At 41.8% G+C, this 19,317-nt stretch overlaps 1 protein-coding gene across 4 annotated transcripts in view; it reads left to right on the top strand.

Annotated features, from left to right (window-relative positions):
* PANK1 (pantothenate kinase 1) overlaps positions 1-19,317 on the top strand; it is a 48,178-nt gene that overhangs the window by 11,826 nt on the left and 17,035 nt on the right. For 2 of the 4 annotated variants that reach the window (XM_054206774.1, XM_054206776.1), the window contains 2 exons: positions 2,095-2,207; positions 16,756-17,108. In XM_054206774.1, coding sequence (XP_054062749.1) covers positions 2,095-2,207; positions 16,756-17,108 — 466 coding nt within the window. Of the gene's footprint in view, positions 1-2,094; positions 2,208-7,785; positions 8,154-8,455; positions 8,591-16,755; positions 17,109-19,317 lie in introns of those variants that run through there. The other 2 variants (XM_054206775.1, XM_054206777.1) reach the window with 2 other exon arrangements.

Below are 19,317 nucleotides of genomic sequence, written 5' to 3'. Positions count from 1 at the left end.
GTGCTCCGTGGTACTTGGCGTGTATGTTTCTTAGACCCTTTCAGGTTAATCATTGATTCAAAGAACTTTTTTTGATGACCCAGATGGTCTCTTTGAGTCTTAAATTCCCGTTAGACCAAGTTTGTGTTCATACTAGTTATGTTGTATTACAAGAAAATAAATATTGGAGACACTAAGGTTCCTGCAGTGAAATGCAAGTTGCCTTCTATGCAGGAGAGACCCTGGAAGTTACTTTATATTGTTTTTTTTTCACAGTGTATCAAATGAGAAGACAGAAGTCTATGATTATAGTTCTGGTTTGCTTTTTTGTGTGTGTACATAGTTTGTATTGACCTTGTGAAAACCTGAAAGCTCTAAATTGGCCTCTTGAACAAAACAAAATGCATTGCACAGGACAGACTATTCACTGTAATATTTACTCTGAAAGGTCACCAATCCCAGAAATATCAGAGGATGTAACTATGGCAAACCAACCCAATGTTAGCATAACGTTTGGTTGTTTCCCTTCTTTGTTACTAGGTAGTTGGAGCCTTTAGGAACAAATTTGTCTTTTATAGCACAGCCACTTCCTACACAAGACTCTCATTCTTTGCAAAAATGGATAAAAAAGATATTTATAAAAAGATTAGCATTTGAGTTTTATTGTCTGTGGTTTCAGCTTAATCTCACAAGGACATATTAAATGTTTATTCATCAAAAACCTAAACAAATCTTTGCCTTATCTATCCGAAAGCAAAGTCATATTGTTCAAGTACAAAAGTTTAAAATCGAGATTATTTGTGATATTTGAGCTTAACCCTGTGCATAAATGCTCATTCAGACACACGCTTCCCTGCTACTGAAGGTGGTTGAGAAGTACCAAAGCTGTGGTGTATTTCTATTTTATGTGGATTCCCATCTGTGGACTAGTTTGGAAGAAGGAAAATAAAAGCTCTGTGTCCTTTCTACCCTATGGTGGACACATCCTGGGTTAGAGGAGTTACCCAGTTTTGTCTGATTGGAGGTATGTGCGTCTAGCTAGAATAGTTCAGAGAGATGCCTTTATTTCCTCTTTCACATATAGGCATAGAAAGTCCGTCTCCCTGTTGTCACCTAATTTGTAATCATTAATATCCATGGGAATTTCATGTCAGCACTTAAGCTCTGGGAATACAGATCACTGCAAGTGAAAAATGTCCACACAGCTGAGTATTGATAGGAGAACCAGCTTCTCCTCCTCTGTAGAGTGGCAGTGCTGCATGAGGAAGAGAGCGCCTTTTGTAATTGTCAGTCATTCTGTTGTCTTTCAAAGTGCTTGCTTTGAAACTGTCACTTTCCTCCTGATGGCACTATGAAGGACCATATAAAAATGCTGAATGGGAAGGAAAGTGAAGACATTTAGCCAAGCAAAATGAGTATGTATACACACGTGAGGGTAATTATCTATGGGGAAGCAGTCAGGAGCAAAGGCCATTGTTTTCTCTACCAAATGCTCTGCTACTTGTTGCAATAATTTATGGTTTTTTATGATGATGAACAGTATTTCTCAATCAGTGGGTTGAGAACTTGCATGTTTTCCAATTACATTTTGTATATTTAAGTTTAATAGTTAAAGATAAGCAGTAGTACACTGAGACAAATACTTAGGTATGAGATAGAGTGGAGGGGGGCAAAGGGGAGTGTATTTAAAACAAGAATTTTAGCTTTTTTACATACCTAACAGTTTGAATCCATTACCTGGCTTTTCCTTTTTTACAACCTCTGTGCAAAATAGAGACTGTGGCATGGAAAAAAAGATGATTCACCTCCAACACGTACTTTATATGCACTGGCTTGTACTCCTAAGCAATAATCAAGGACTAGATTTTAAATGTTTATTAATTTGGGGACTTTATTTGAAATGTTTGAAGTAGGGCACTGAAGGTTTTTGTTTCCTATAAAAGAAGGGCACTAACATCTCTGCCAGGGATCAGTTAAAGTTGTGGAGAGTAAATGCACCTGCAAATTGAGTTGTAAGTTGTCTAGTTGAACATAGAGAACCAGAGGTATTGGCAGGGAAGGCTTCAGAAGGAAAAGGTTCTCACTGTTTTGTGACTGCTGCATGCTTTTTTTCAGTTGGGATGAAAAACGGCAACCACAATCTCCAACCTCATCTCAGAACTGCCAGAGAATAACTGTAGAAACCACTTGGACCGCTGCAAAGAGTGACCACAGGGATGGGCAGGCTGGTAAGACCAGACTACGCTTACTTACTCTTCTGACTGTTATTCCCTAGTCCAGGCTGTTGTTGTTAGATATTTAAGTCATGTCCCAGTCCAGACAACTTATTCCAGGTAGCATTCATACTGTCTGGCCTGGACACTCAGGCTGGCGCTTGGGCCAGGAAATCTATCTATGCCCTATTTGTCATCAATGAAGTGAAAAAACGTTCTTCCTGAGGACTGTTCAGACCACCAAAGCTCAGTTCCTGCTCCAAGTGCCTTTCTCCATCTTTCTCTCCCATGATGAAAGTGAAGGGGAGATGAACTTCAATTCTGTGCAGGAGAACAGGGCTTTTCTTCATTAAATCAACAGGTTTTATTTAAGTGTCACAGAAGGTATAATTGAAAGGAGCCTGCACCAGGAGGTGGGTAGGGAGGGACGGAACTGATGGTCTCAATATAATCTTTCTTGGCCTCAATCTGGTAAAGATTTTGGTATATGACTGAACTTATGCCCTTCACTTCCTCTGTCATCTGCAATCGGTTTCCCCTCTCAGATGTGTTAGTATTTGGGGAAAGCAGAATTCTTGTGCTAGCTAGCTGTTGTCAGCAGCTGTAAGCTGCTTAGCTTTCCTGTGGTCGCACTGATAATACTAGAGCCCTTCGGGTCCCTCTTTAAACACTCTGCCATTGCATTTTCCAGATAAGAATTGTACACAGTTTTAGAGCGGTTTTGTCACATTTCATTTACACATCTGTCATTTGTCATTATATGGTTATGTTTGACTGTTGGTCTCTTAGCCCTACAATTTAAAGTAAGGGAAAAAGAGCATTAAAATATATTTTAAATGTGCCTACTGAAGGTCCTGCATGTGCCAAAAAAGTATGGTTTTTTTCCCAGTTCTGAAAAGAAATTAGGAAGAAATACTGAACTCCTAGACTTGGCACTTTTCATATGTGTGATACATCAATATGCCTAAAACAAATCAACAGTATCTGATTTTTTGCAAGAAGTGCATAGTATTTTTATGTTAATTAAGTTGTACTGTATTTGCTTTATTTTCAAAGGGATAAAATTGAATAAGAAATAGTGTGACCTTTCCTGTAATATAGGAACAGGATAAACATAGAAGTAACCTGCATGGAAATACAAACAGGAATGGCAGGGCGCCAGCAACCCCTTGAGCATAAATCCACAGGCAACTATGCCAGAAGTCTGTTTCATTACACTCTTTGCATCGCATAATACAGTTCGTGTCGTTTGAAAAAGATGTGTACATGCTCCTCATTACCACTTCTCTCTAAAATATGACCAAAGCTTTGTAGCTGGCTGGCTTTGAATTAGAATAACACCACTGGTGCTTTGTGAGTTGGTGGGGTTTTTTTGGGGTTTTTTTTCAGTTCTTGGGTAATGGATTTACATGTGGACTGCACCTGTTTGGTGCTTGTTTTAGCTTAGCCTTGACCAGGGATATGGGAGCCCCACAGAATGAGGGAGGAGGAACTAATCCTCATAGGTTCCTAAAAATTTCAGGCCAGGTTGCCTGATAACATACCTGAAAGGGTGGGGTTTTGTGTGTTGTGTTTTTTGTGGTGTGTGGGGGTTTTTTTGTTTGTTTGTTTGTTTTGTTTTTTTTTTTTAGTTCCATTGGTTTTGAAACTGGAAGGGCTGGAGCACAGCACTTTTGATCCTGTGGCAGAGTATCTTAACCACAAGGTAGTCATTAGTTTGCTGAAGCTGACTCACAGAGTTAGAGAATTGCAGCCTTGCTCTCTGTGTTTATAAACACATAAATAGAGGTGATAAAAAGCTGGGTATCTGCAGTGCAGGCAAGTACGGAATAATCCATGAAGTGTTTGCCATGCAAATGTGTAATAAGCAGTGAGTCAGTATAGCAGACTTGTTCACTGTTCTGAGTCCATTTGTGTTCTGGATTCTTCAGCACACTCTGTGTTTGTAGTCCTTTTCCCACCAGATTGCTGGTTTACAGTGAAATATATAGGAAAATATTTAAAAATAAAAAAGTAGTTTCCACCTACTCCTGTTCAGAAAGGAAGACAGAAATACTGAGTAAACGTTAATACTGGAAGAACTGGAAGCATCCTCGATTTTGTTTATCAGTATTGCACCTCTGCCTGGATTGTTGTCTTGCAAGTTAGACTGAAAACTGAATTGGCTCACAGGGTTTATTTAGAAAGTTATGATAAAAGGAAGAGGAAAAACTTACTTTGGTTGCACCGAAGTGTTAGGAACCGAACCTGTAACGCATGCCATGACTTCATTGATGAATATTGTATGTTCCACCCAGTTCTTGATTTGCAACAACTTAAATATGTAGAAAATATACAGAAATTAATATAAAGGGATGTAGAGTAGGCAGTAACATACCAAATGTGTATATATGGCATGAATGCAAGAGAGTGGAGTACCTCTTAAAAATAATACCTGCTTTCAGCCCATTGTGCTGTGATGCATTGTCTCATAAATAACATGGATAAAAAAACCGGCAGACAGCAGGTCTTGAGCCAACTGCTCAACTGTGAGAGTAGCAGGACACTTAAGTTCTACTTTTTGCCCTGTTTTGAGGAGGTGACATTATCACTTCTGTCATATTTCTTCTGGACTGTCTTTTCTATGACATTCCAGATTTTCAAATACTAAGTATAATGTAAGACCGATTTAGCCCCTGCAGAATATGAGAAGAGCGCAGGCTGTCTACATCACTGCATCAGGCAGGGAGTTCAGGAAATGTGATGCTGTTGTTCTACCTGATGCAGACTAGGATGAACAGTTTGTCTGCTCCCAGTTTCAATTTTATTAGCGCAAAAGGCTCAGGTCTTTGTCGCCTGAATGCCAAGTGGATTGCACTGTAGTTTGCTTGTGCCCAAAATAAGCAATGCTATACACATCTGAAGACGTGAGATTCCTTCATTTTAAACTCCTACAGATAATCACATAATACATTAAATATACTTTAATTTTATTCCCTTTGTCTTAATTTACATTGCAGAAGAGCTGAAGAATTCTGAAATCAAACATGAAGGGGGTATGTAAAACCTTTCTAAGAGCTCATTCCAAAATTAAACAAATGTAAACAAAAATAATATGAAAAAGGTGGTATTTTGCAGTGCAGAAATCAGTTCATGTGATGTTAATCAGTACAAGATTCTGAAATTGTTTTGATAAAGCAGCACATTGGTTTGAAACTTGATCTTTACACAACACAAAAAGTTTGGAAAGTGTTTTTATCCATTCCTGCTGGAGAGCTTACAAGATCAGGGAAACTACACACTTGGAAGTGAGTCTGTCCCTGTATATAAAACCTGTCAATAGATTTGGACAGTCTTTAACATTTCTCCATCTTTATATTTTCTCCAGCATTATTTGAGGTGACGTTTGTGGTTGTTATGTGCCATTGGTCTACACTGAACCTGAACTTGTCAGTGATTTGGATCATATCCTAACAGTATTTTCCTGACCTACTTCTTTTCAGCATAGTCTAGTCCACTTCTATCCTGGGAATAATTGTACAATATTTACAGCAAAATATTAGGGAATCATTTAATTAGAAATAAAAGATTGTTAAGAACCTCAGAAAGATATCTAGGCCATGCCTAATCTTTGCTCTAAGTCAGGATCAGCTCTACCTAGACTGTTCCTCACAGATATTTACCTTTTCCTAAAAATTTGCAGCAATGGCGAGTTGAGTCTTCTGGTGCAGTCTAATGCTTGCCTAACTTCATTCTAGGAAATGTCTGCCTGGAGTCTAAAGTGCCGTTATCCCTTACGGATTCTTTCTTCTTTCTTGGCAACTGTAATGTTATTTCCTTTGCTGTTACCTGTCCCAAAATTGAATATCCCTTCAAATCTTTAATTTCCTAGGCTAAAACTTGATGTTTTCGTTTAATCCTTTGTTAGTTATTCCAGAAATTTAGTGCCTAAAATTGGTTATGGTACTTGAAACAGGTACTCTATCCCATTGCAGAGTCAGTGGACAGGCTGCTATCCTACCACAAGGAAATGTGAGCATGCAATTAAAGGTGGTCTTGCTTTTGTTGAAGTTTAAGAAGTTGACACCCTTCAGCTGAGGTACAGTAACTGCCCATGTGTTTGTTCCCAGTTACGCTGCAATTGCAGAGAAAAACAGGTTTGCAGGGATGACCCCCTGTTCTGCATCGGGCTGGTTATATGTTCAGTCAATTTTTGTGGCAGGGATGGAGAAGGGGACAATCATTGTAAGCTGGGGACAGTAGCAGCAAGGATTCACAAGGAGAGCTCGTAAAGCGTAACCAGCCGCCTACAACTGCCAACAAGTGGTATGAAGGTCCCAGCCAGCCCAGGCAGCAGCCTTCTGGTTTTTAATTTGTACGTAATGCAGTAAGTTAGGGAGTTCTCAAAGAATTTCACAGTTCTGGAATCACTACAGCTCCTTCTAGCAGTAAATGTATATAGCCTTCCTGCCCTCTTCAGGGACATCGCTTTTGGGCTGGTAATTATAGCAGTTGCTTCTGCATTAGGATACGAGGAAAATTCAGAATGTTTTTATCAACTTGAGAACACTGGTTACTGGGTTTTAGGAGGAAAATTTTACATGTTCTTTGTTCTCAAAAGTTCGTCCTTCATTTCCCCAACTTCATGCATGTGTTTTTTCTGTGGCTTGCTCCCAGTTACCTAAATGCAATGTTCTGGTCCCACCCAAGAAGTGGAGAGAATGTCATGTTACCTCTCATGAAGCATTTTCTTAATACAGTATCCCTTTCTGGAGGCAGTTAGAATAGCTCTTCATTCTTTGTGGGTGTTTTAAAGTGGAGGGCCTGTGTCCTGTACTAATTTTAGGTGTAAGGAGGAGCCATTATGTGACCTGTTTTTACTTTAAGGACGATCATCCATGCAGCGACTGCCAGTTTGTATAAAGAAATGACCTTCATGTGCAGAGCAAAATTCAATTAGTGTTTCTTTTCAAGTATACATATGACACTGCAGCGCAGTTCACCCAGTTTTATTTTATGTCTGCTTGATATTGAATGTGTTTTTATGCTTGGATGTGTCAGTGGTCAGGGAGTAAATCACAGTCACAAGATTATCAGTGCTGCGCAGGGAAAGCCAAGATACTAAAAAAGCACGAGGTCAAACGCATTCAAGGTCACACCGGACCCTCTAAGCTGGTGAGGAGAGGCGTGATAATGTGACAAAAACTTGAATGTTGATGGTGACGCACGAATAACTTTGTGTGGGGTCCAGGGCACACCCGCGATCACACGCACGGAGGTGCCCGAGTCACGCGTGGACAGGCTGAAGCGGCAATGACGGGGCGGCCGGTGCGCGCCAGCCAGCGGGGTCACGGCAGCCGAGTCACGCTGAAATCGCACGGGCTGTCACCTTCCAGCGTGACTGTGCCCGGGCCAGCCCGCACCGGCCCAGCGGGGACGCGCCCCCCGCGCTGCCGGGGCGGCTGCCGGAGCCCCGCAGGTGCCGGGCGCGGCGGTCGGGAACGCGCACGTTAGCGGGGGCGGGGAGGGGGGATCGCCGCGTCCCCGGCGGAGGGCGGTGGCCGCCCCTCTGCAGCGCGCTGCGGACAGGACGCCTGCGTCGTGCGGCGCCGCCGCCGGCGGGGGGGCGGGCGCCGCATCCCCAGCTCACGGAGCTGCGGGCGCCGGCATGAGCGGAGGCTCCGCCGCGCCCAGCCGGAGCTGAGCCGGGAGACAAAGGGGAGGGAGAGGCTGCCGCCATGGGGGAGCAGCTCCGCGCCCCGGCGGGGCCGCCGCCGCCCACCGCCGCTTCCTGCTCGCTGCTCGGCGGGCTGCTGCAGAACGGCTTCCACCCCTCGAGCCAGCCGCTGAGCAACGGCGGCTGCGGGGAGGCGCCGCACCCGCTGCTGCTCCGCCCGGAGCTGCCGCCGCTCAGCCACGGCTCGCCGGCTAAGAAATGCAGGCTGCGCCGGAGGATGGACTCGGGCCGGCGGCACAGGCCACGTAAGTGATGCACCGCGGGATGGTCGCCTCCGCGCGGCGTTGCCGCAGCCCGGCGGGCTCGGGGTCGGGCGGCCGCGGGTCCTGCGCCGCCTCCCCCGCAGAGTGGAGCGCCGCCCGGATCCCGCGTCCATCCCCCCCACACCCCCCCCACCCCGCCGCCCCATCCCTCCCGCCGCCGCCGGCCTGGCGGGCGGAGCGAGGGCCGCCGGTGCCGGCCAATGCGGCGGCGGCGGCCGGGCACGGCCCCGTTGCCGCGTGGGCCGGGCCCGCCCTGCGCCAATGGGGCGGCGGCGGGCGGGGAGCGGCGGCCCGGCACAAACGCCGGCGGGCGGCAGCTTCGCGCCGCGCCGTGCACCGCGTTCGGGCGGCCCCAGGGTCCTGCCGGCATCCCCCGCGCCCGGACGCGCCCATGAAGCTGATCGTGCCCAAGCAGCACTGTGAGTAACCACCGGGACGGGGGCGGCCGTGCCTCGGGGGCTCGGCCGTCTTGGTGCGTGCTCTTTCTTCCCCAAACGCTGTTAGAATTAAGGAAAAAACAGACTTTCGGAGCTGAAATTATTGGGGGGGGGGGAAAACAAAAAATTATCTTGCAAATACGATAAATTAGTAATATCCTCCTTAGGAGCTATATTGCCTGTGGCTTTTGCTTAGTTGGTTTGGGAGGTGTTAGTGAGCTGGCTGCCTACTTTGTGTTTTGTTTTAAGGCTATGAGTCTCAGACATCCATATTTGTAATGTACCTCATTGTATGAGGCTTGTTGATTAATAGTACGTTTTAATTGATCGTAGGTGACTTCTTATATGTAGGTACGGAGCTATGGAATAATTCCACGGTAAACTCTGCAAGTAAAACGATCCAATGGGAAAAAGTACTCTGTTTCTTTGCACTCTCACTTCACTAGTCCTTCAAATAATGCCAACAAATGTTTGCTTCTTTGTTAAAAGTTCAGCATGTTCCGAAAGGGTAATCAGGGATAGTCAGAATCACAGCTACCCACTGCCAAAACTTAAAGATGTTTCTACTCAGTAGGAAGTAGTGTGCATTCATCTACTCTGTTTTTTGGTTTTTTTTTTTCTTTCTTTTGAAACGAAAGCTTAAAAAACTTTTCTGTCTAAGCAGAACAAAATAGAAACAGCTTTGAAGAGCTGCAGCTTTCACAGGGCTACTTATTAGCCAGCGCCTTCTCTTTTTAAATGTTTTTGCTGAGCTACACATACCAATTTCCCTTAGAATGTTCTCTGTATTGATTAATCATGTCATGTATCTACTGATAGTTAATTTAGTCTTCTACCTAATTAAACATATTGATGACCAAATGATTCTCTGTCACCATCTGATTGTGTAGTCTTTGTCCAGTTTCACACTTTCATTCAGGAACAAAAGCTGCAGAACTTGGACTAACTTACATTTTGATGTGGTGTAACTAAGAAGAGTCAGCACTTGCATATCAAATTCTTCTTCATAGTAAAAACTACTTTGAAGCAAAGAGTAAGGCTTTTAGGGATACATGTAATCAGTTGAATAAGAAGAATGAGGGATTTGGAACCTCTCCCCCATCTTGAGGGGAAAAAGAGCCCATCAGAGTAAAGAGCGTAGGTGACTGGCTGTATTGCCCAAGGTGTATGACAACAGTCTTCAGCTGTGGGGGTTTAATTAAATGAGGCTTTAATGAAAACAGCAGGTGAGGGAAGTGCTTTGTAGAACTATTTGTGGGCAATTTCTCTGCTGAGTAAAATAAGTGAACTCTTGCTGATCTTAGACTTTTTAATTTATATGGTTTATTCTGTACAAGAATAAATTTGCAATTTGGTATTAGTCCTGCAGGAAAATATGATAGCACATTGTCACTAGCTTAAAAAACTAATTAAATTATACTCAAATTCTCCTGGTATTGCATAGCTTTCCACTGTATCCATCTCTAGTGAATACTACCCGTTTTACTGGTTTTTTGTATTTAGTCCTGGCCTTTGTAGATGTTTGTTCTATGCTTAAGGACATGTTGCAAAATGAAGTGCAGTTACCACATGGCATGTAAGACTTTAGTATTGATTGTGGGGTTTGCTCTGCGTGGTGGAAAAGATAATGAGATAATTGTCATTTCCCAATATTTCAACAAATGAAACCTATCTCTCTGCAGCAATTATTCCTTTAAATCCTTATAAGTTATATGTTTTCAGATTGTTTTTACTTTCTGCCAAAGTGAGGTAGAATTCTATATTCCCAGGTCTTTTTCCCCTGTGAGAAGGGAAGATTTGCTGTGTAACCAGTGTGCTTTGCTGATTAGCCTGCGATGAGAGAGGGTCTTGGGACTAACTTAGGTCCTTTTGACTCACCTCCTGCTTTTTCTGCTGAGAAGCTGGTCTTTGCTTTGCTTTTTTTCATGAGTTGGACTAGATGAGTTGTCAGGGATATTAGGTTTAAGTCAGTTTTCTGGTTTCAACCATTAGTGCAGACCTTTTGTAAGACCAGGGTTTACGGTCCCTTTCTGTATCACAGCACTGCGTAATGAATACAAAAAAGTATCTGTTATGATGCCTTGCGCTTTGAAGCGCTCCAGAAGAGAATAAAATACTGAATCGGTGTGAATTCTGATAATTTCAAAAGCCTGCTAGAGTGTCCTGTTGTTCAGTTTAAATGTGATCTTTGAACAGAAGAAAAGGAGCAGTTAAGGGCCTTCATTGATCCCTGTGAAACAGCGTTGTAGCCAAGTAGGGACAAAGATTTCAGCAGGGCGGTTAACTAGACCGGTGCTTCACAGCATTATTCTACATCAGACATAGGGAGTAAGCCAGCTGGACATCTTCATTCTATTGCTTTTCTTAATTTAAGATAAAGCCTTGGGGTCTCTATTCCAATCAGCATCCTATGTCTTGCTTCAAGTCAGCTGGTAGTTGTTAAGGGTGAAAGAATGTGTAGTGTTGAGGCAGCATGACTGTTTACAAGTAATATGCGTTATAATTGCCATGGTTAATTTCTAAATGCTTCAAGCTGTAGCTTCACAGTAAAGAATGCTTCTGGTCAATATTTAGATTGTTACACCTGTGGTGTTTGGCTGCAGCATGATTATGTAGTACTACTTAAGGCCAGGTGGAAACTGTGGGAAATCTAGGGTTTTTTTCTTGATGTTAAATACGGAATGCCATGATTATATAGTATATTTTAGTGAAGAATACAGGAGTGAAAATGATTTTGGTCTTGCTATTGATACAGTGAGTAAATATGTTCTCATCAGTTACTGAAATTTTGTCCTAGGCATTGGAATGTCCCACGATCTTTTAATCTTAAAAGTTTCTTCAGGTGATATGCTGTGTAAAGTTAATCTCCAGCTGCTTTTAATGTAGGTGGAAGTGAGGGTTGCCTAATAAATAGGACTGGTCCTAACAAACTGAACTAGCTTGTGTGTTGTGATCTGGCATCTTGGGAGCTAAAACGGCTTACCTGCCTCACCAAGGTAACACGTGCCCAACAGGAAAGGGAAACTTGCGCAAATCACTTCCGTCAGGCTGGGTGCTGCTACATCCAAGAATGAGATTCTCGATAGCTACTCGTTGCTTCTTGTAGCTTTGTAATTTTGGGTTTTATTTGTTCGGGTTTTTTAATGATGCTATACAGGCTACGTAATGACCTGGTCTCCCAGTGCTATCTTAAGAAATCAGTTTGTGGTAATATGACCATGTATGTGTGAATGGTCACAACTGTTTAACAAACAGCTAAGTGCTTTCAGCTTGAAGCTTTTTGGTTTGGGTTGTGGCATTGTTTGGGTTTGCTTTCATTTTCTCACGTGGAGGTAGATATTCAATAAGCCCTTGCTGCTGAAAATGAACTGGAAGACTTCACCTGATGTATGTGCATGAATTATTTACTCTAGCTTTGTAAAGTTTCAAGAACTTCTATTAATGACTAAGCAGATACAATTTTTTTTTAAGCTATCTATTCTATTTTTGTTCAAAGGAAAACAAATGCTTCCATTTTGCAACACGTTTGGATTGCTCAAAATAACTCTGTAAAATAGGAAGAAATAATTGGAAAATATATGCAAGCTCTTATCAAGCTTCTTTTCTAATAGAAAGCAGCTTTCAGAAGCAGTGAGAATACTATCCTGTCTCATGTGTGACTCTCTTGTTTTGATTTCTTTTTTCTGTTCTTATGTTTGGCTTGCTCTCCCCTCTTCCAGTCCCAATTAAAACAGGAAGTTCTTAGGTTATGAAAGCATCAAGCAATGCAAATTAAATGCAAATGAAAAATGTAAATGAAGTAATAGGATTTCATCATATGTGTGTCCAGGAAGAAAAGCAGCTGAACCTAAGATATTTCATCTGAGGTATTTATGACTAAGATATCAGAGTATTGATACCACTATTCAAAGTATTGATAAAAAACTGAAATACTCTACCTGTGTTCAAGGAAATACAGATCTTGTGAGAGATGTGTAAGCTGAAACAGTTTTGGCAAAAGAAGAAACGGCTGCAAATTGGTCATGGAAAAATCTAGGGTCCAGGTAGAGAGAAGAAAGTTCTAACCAGCAGGATTCAGGCACAATCTCTTTCGAAGAGTTGAGGAGTAAAAAGATTCAGCTAAGCTTATGTGGTGGTTGTTTAAATAAACGCAAAGGATTACCCTTGGTTGCCCTCGTTAATGGGGGGAAATGTTACTTAGTGACCTATGGGTTCCCTTTCATTCTTGCTTCCCCTGATCTTGTCCGTGTTGTGATTATATATTTACCCTCCACACCCCCTCCTTATATTCTATGTTAAGCACAGGATGTTTTTAAAATCAAGCATGTTCAATTCTGAATGTAAAATGCCTTATAGGAATAGCCTTATAGGTTCATACTTTTCAAAGTCTGTGCAGAAACTAGGTAAAATGTGTTGTGGAATTTCTCATGAGTGAACCTTTCCCCCAGATAGCACAGCTGTTGGAGTGCATCAGATTACCTAAGTATGCAATGCTGTAGATACCTTCTGTTTGCATTGTCACATGCTTCTGCAGCTAAATTTTGAGTAATGGAGATTTTTATCTCAAGATAACAAACCGGTAGGTGGTTGGTGCAGTTTAACATAAAGAGAGTTAATTTTCTTAAGAAGATAAGCAGAATCTTCTGATTTATGCTAGGCTTTTAAGAATGCGTGATTCATCTTGATGCTTTCTGTGTCGGCTCTAGGGGACCTAGAACTAGATTTTGTGTTGTTATTTTTTATGACTTATTGCAGTGTAGCAATACAGTAGAATAGTTTTATTTTCTCCATGATAATAGATTGCATTGATCCAATAGGTATATTGCATACTGACTTTGCTGAGAAGAGAGAAATGGGCTCATAAGTCTTATCAGACCATTTTAGTTAAGAAGTGTATTTTTTATGCTGTGAAAGCATTTCTGCAACATATCCAGTTTCTTCATTTTTCATAGTAAATCACACAGAAAAAGAAACCAGACATTTATTTAGGTTATCAGTGAAATGCTGGACTTCCAGTTTAGAACAAAACAAACAAAAAACCATATAACCCGAAACAAAACAGAAAAAAACCCACAATTACCCCCCATTTTCGCTCAAGTCTATGGAGACTGTATCTACACAAATAACCTTTCTTTCTTCATACCCCCTGGTTGTAGCAGTGAAGACCCTAATAATTTTGATGGCCTCTGAATGGTCTTACTGTCTGTATTTGGGGAGGAAGCGAAACCCAGGAGCACCTCGCAGTCTGTGTGCACGTTCCCATTAGCACTGTATTGCCTGGCTTCGGGAAAGTTGGAGCGTATAGGTACCAGCTAAGTTGGGTTATCTAAAGATACTGAAAAGATCTGCTGGTGCTTCAGTGGTGCATTTTGTTTTGGGATGTATTGATAGTAACAAAAGATACAATGAATAAATTTCTAAAATAATCACTGGAATACAGAAATGTTTCTACTGTTGCTGCAGCTGTATGGAACTTACATGAATTTCAGGGGGACTTGTCAGGAACTTAGAGACTTGTTTTTTGTCTTAATTGGTCAACCAGTTAAAATAGTTGTCTTCATTGCAAGTGATTCCAGCAGATAGCTGCCTTTAGCAGCTGTGAAGAAAACTGAGCTGCTGCTCTGCGTAGCTGAAATATCAGTTATTGTGGACTGATCTTGTGTACTTTATTTGTGCTGAAGAAAACTGCTGCTGTTCTGGGAGCAAAGTTCTTTTCTTTCTGCAGCTCTCCATTTGGCTCACAACAAAATGAAAGGAGCTTGAATTCAGAGAGAGAAACTAAAAAATATCTGTTATTTCTGCTTGCTTTTTAAATGTGAACATTATGTGTACCTATCCCAAGAACTATACAAACTTGAAATAACTTCATGGTTGTTTTCTATGGTACTTATTCTTTGTTAATGATTTAGTTATGAGTCCTCAAAATATTAAGTAGTAAATGTCTTGGCAGTCATTTATGAGTAACTCTCAGCTGTTAGCACTTAACACTTTTATTGCTGGGCTTGTGTTTGATAGGAGGATGGAATGCTTCTTTCCTCTCTTAAAGATTAAATCTACGCTATAGCTTTAAAGCAACTATTGGTGCAGGTAGATTGTAGCAGATTTTACGCCCTTAATGTAGAATACTGGAAGTTGGCTTACACTTAGATACAGGCTGGTTCTGTATCACACGGTCCAACCATGCTGCTTTTAAAATTAAACTTCCTGCTTGCATAGTTAAGATACATCTGAGGAGGAGACTCACTGTTCCAGTGAGGTAATTAAAGTTCTCGGTAGTTTAAATAAAGATTTGTGTGAATCGCTAATGGGATTGGTGTCCTGAGCTCCACTGCGTTGTAGTGTTGTACAGCGTTGACCAGACCACTTTTGCTTAAATATTTACTGTGTACTTCCAAAACTGTTTGTGACACAGGTTAGCGTATGGTAGCATATTTTTCTTCTTTAAGATAAAGCCTGTTTTGAAAACACTCCCATTTCAGGGAGCTTTCATGCATCTGCATAGGATTTATCTTCCCAAACCTCAAATTAGACTTCATTTCAGTGTCTTTGTGTCTTGCAGCTTGTAGGGCATGGAAAAAGAAATTAGATTTTGCAACAGGTAACAGTAGGTAGTCTTAGAAAAACTGAACTGTAAGCAAGCTACTTCATGGGAGTTTATGCATTATGCCTGCCTTGTCCTTAGGGAAAGTGGGGAGAAACTGGTGATTCCATTATTTGGCATACAGCAATGGAGCAAAACAACTGTGTTAAACATCTGACATTTAAGGATTGGTTGCCGGGGGGTGTGTATTAATAACTATGAAATTTAGACTTTTGAATTATTTAGCCAGACAAGAATAATGCTGAGGCCCTTGTGGTAAGAAGTAAAAGACACTAAGCTCCTTTCAACCTGAAGTTGGGTAACTTAGTACTCAGCTGCGATTACCTGTGGAAGAACAGTGCAATCAGTAGCTCCTATGCTGATTAAAATCTTTGTCCCAAGTTGTTTACATTTAGATTCACTGGCAGAAATATTAATAATGCATATGGTGTCCATGGTTTGGAGTTTGTATCAGTGCTAAGTTGGGATGCCATAGATGGTAGAATCACATTTCTAGTCTGCCCAATTCTTCCTAAGAGCAGAGAGGTGACTGCTATTTTAGAAATTGATCTTAGACGTTAGCCACATATTCAGTTCATTTAATTTAATTTCTCTAAGAAACACTACTACCTGTCTCCTCCTGCAGTACCTGTGTATAGATATTGTGTTCTCACTTCTTATTGCTTCATAAAGTTAACTGGATTACTGTTTAAAATGTGTGCATGTGTATATAAGCAGAGCAGGCAGACAAACCTGTTTCAGGTAGTGTCTTCTGGCTGTGTGCTCTGTAGTGATTTTCTCTTGCTATTAACAGAACAAAAGCTTTGGTAGACCTAGGCCAGCCGTGGCAAATATATATATGCTGAGAAGCAAATAGTGACATTTCTTGTATAGTTGTGTGATAGGCTAACACATCTACCGGCAAAGGGAGTCAGTAGGGAGACAGTCAAAGGACTGTCAGTAGTAAATACTGAACTTAAACCAGCATGTTTCTGCTAATATATGCAGGTGGTGTAGTTCCAACAGAACTGCTAGTTCTGGTGGGTTGAAGTCTGGGGACTTCCAGCATAATGGGAGAGTTATGTATTGCTGCTTCTCAAACAGAGCCTTGTGACTATGGAAATTCTGCCTGGTTTTGGAAAGGCAGTTGTAGCTGTTACACAGTGGGAATGTGACTTGAGAAATCCTGTTCTCCTGTTTGGTTGTTTCTTCCTCCTCCCCTCCTTAGTCTATTTTAAGAATTGGTGTCAGGAGTCAGACTGGGTGAAATGCAGTAAATGTGCTCTGTCAAGTGGGTGCTGACTGAAGAGTAAAATGTTTTCCTGGGAAAAAATATTTTCACTTTATTAAAACCTGCTTGTCCAGGGAAGAGTATTTTGAGATTATTCTTTTTCTTAACTGAGGCTTTATGAAGTCTTTACTTCAGGAGGTGGTTAGTACATGTGAATTGGACACGTAAGTGACCACCATCTTTCAGGAGCAGATGCTGCAACTGCAGTGAATTGTTATTCACCTGTATATTTATAGTGACTTTCTCTTTCTTCCTCTCCAACCCCCTTGTCTTTAGCGTTTCCATGGTTTGGAATGGATATCGGTGGAACATTGGTTAAACTGGTCTACTTTGAACCTAAGGACATTACTGCAGAAGAAGAACAGGAAGAGGTGGAAAACCTGAAGAGCATTAGGAAATACTTGACCTCCAATACAGCCTATGGTAAAACTGGCATTCGTGATGTCCATCTTGAACTGAAAAATTTGACTATGTGTGGACGCAAAGGAAACCTGCACTTCATCCGCTTTCCCAGCTGTGCCATGCATAGGTTCATACAGATGGGTAGTGAAAAGAACTTCTCCAGTTTGCACACTACGCTCTGTGCCACAGGAGGTGGAGCTTACAAGTTTGAGGAGGACTTCAGAATGGTACGTGAACAGTTCATAAGGGTTCAGTGTGAAGTATGTTGGGAAAACATTGTGGGAGTCCTTCTATTAAAACTTGCAGAGAAAATAGTACTTTTTTTTTTTTGTCCATCCTAATGGGTTAAGATGAACAGAATCAATTCACATTTATTACTTAGAGGAATTGCTGAGAACACAGAGGGGACAGGTGAAGGGTGTTTTACTGAAGTATTACAGTGCAGAATGTCTTCAGTAAATGATTTTTTTTTTTTTTTTAGAGTGCGGCTGTGATGACCAGATGCCTGATAGTCAGTTGAGGGTGTGTTATGAAAACTAGAGACTAGGTACTCATCTTGCAAATTGGGTATTTATTAGAAAACCAGAAATGAAACCATTCAGGCTAGAGATTAGATTCAGGTTCCCTTCCCCTTGTATTAGTCTTCAAGCAGACTTGAGTCAAGAGTCTGGAAGACCAAGCATGGAGCAGGGGGTGAAACAGTGTGTGGAAGCATGACAACAGCAGCTAGCTTTTCTTTTCAATTCTGGGAGCATGTCATGTGAAGAAAGGCAGTTTATGTGGTGACTATGTCCCAGATCCCCTAGAATTTAAAAATAATCTCTGCAGGGAGCTCCAGAAGCTGATGTAAATCTGAAGTATTGGGATGCTGCTGTTTGTATAAACTTCAGCAATAGTCCTAGCTCCCGAACGAGTGCACTAGAGTGCACTGCAGAAATTGATTGTGGCAACGGAGGCATATAGAGCCATTGTACAAACTGCATTAGAGAGAAATAGTCATTTGGGAGCCAGTTGTCTGTTGTGTATGTGTCTCTACGGGGGCATACCTCCATTTATTTTCTGTAAAAGAATGACAAGTCTGTCTGTACCAGAGCAGTCTCACTAAGATTAATGTGAATTATTTACTTAGCTTGCAGGTCTGACACTTCTGTCCCTAGCTTTTGACCTGATCTTGAAGGTGAGGGGTGGCTGCTGGGTATGACAGGTTACATCAGTTGCTTTTCTGTCTCTGCTTCAGTCTAGGGAGCTGATTTACCAACTGCCGTTGACTGCAGTCCTTGGCTTTGTATACTTCATTTTTAACTCCAGGCATCCATTCCTGCAGCACAAGAGGCTTTTTCTTTGTCAATACCCATCCCCTACCAGATGACCAAGATCCTAAGGGAGAAAGAGAATGCTGTATGAGATCAACACGAATTCCAGCTGTTCTACTGTCGTGCAACCTTTTTCAGTAAATGTTGGACATGGAAGCAGCTAGTCTAATGAAGGACTATCAAGTTTCTGAATTGCTCTAGTAGTCCATTACTCATGCTGGATTTCTTGTCCATTAGTCTGTCTGCAAGTCCCTTACGTGTTAGGGTCTACTGATGGTTTTTGAGTCCTCAAAAGTTTTAGTTTGTCTTGGGTTGCATAAGGATGTTGGCACCACAATACAAGGCGAGTTCTGGCAGTAGTTAGCTTGGCCTCAGTTCAGGTTTTTGAGCGTCCTTCCATGTGTACAGGGGATGATTCAGGTCATGTTCTCTAGTGACAATGGGAGGTCACTTTGGGACTTTCTGAAGAGGCTGACTATCCCTTTGCAATGGTCAGTCTTCCCAAATTCGTCTCTCCTGTATCATGTAATAGCAGCTAGAGTTGCTTGCTTAATAAGGAAATTTACGTCCCTCGTTCCCACAGCTGTGGAATTGGACTGGAAGTTACCTGGTGGCTATCACAGCTAGGCATTTCTCTCCATGGCTTTGACTTTATCTGTCGTAAACGTGCAATTTACAGTGAGGGACCAGTCTGTCCTGTCAGCTGCAATGTAGTCAATGTTGCACTGGAAGCCATAGTTGAAGCTGGGGCTGTCTTGCAGCTGTATTACAAATGTATGAGGTCACATAGCAAATTACTGGTAGATTTAGGCATGAATTCCCACATCTTTGCAGTGTTAGTTAACATTTTGTGTGCTGTAACACTTGTAGACAGTTTGAGAAAAACACTATAAAAACTGCCTGGAGTGTTTTGTATGACAGAGCAATCAGTGAAGTGCCCTCACACCTGAATGAGTGCTTTGGACACCACTTCTTGCAGCTATCCAGTTCCACACCTGCCTTTATAGCAAGTATTTCTTGGCTCAAACTGTAATATCCATAGAGTATTACAGAAGCAAAATACTATCCATTACATGAAGGTTTGCTTGCCTAATCTCTCTCAAAGGGCTGAGTGTCCTGGGTA

The sequence above is a fragment of the Rissa tridactyla genome, chromosome 6, assembly GCF_028500815.1.
Source record: "Rissa tridactyla isolate bRisTri1 chromosome 6, bRisTri1.patW.cur.20221130, whole genome shotgun sequence".
Taxonomy (NCBI): Eukaryota; Metazoa; Chordata; class Aves; order Charadriiformes; family Laridae; genus Rissa; species Rissa tridactyla.
This window is presented reverse-complemented; position numbering and strand designations above follow the sequence as displayed.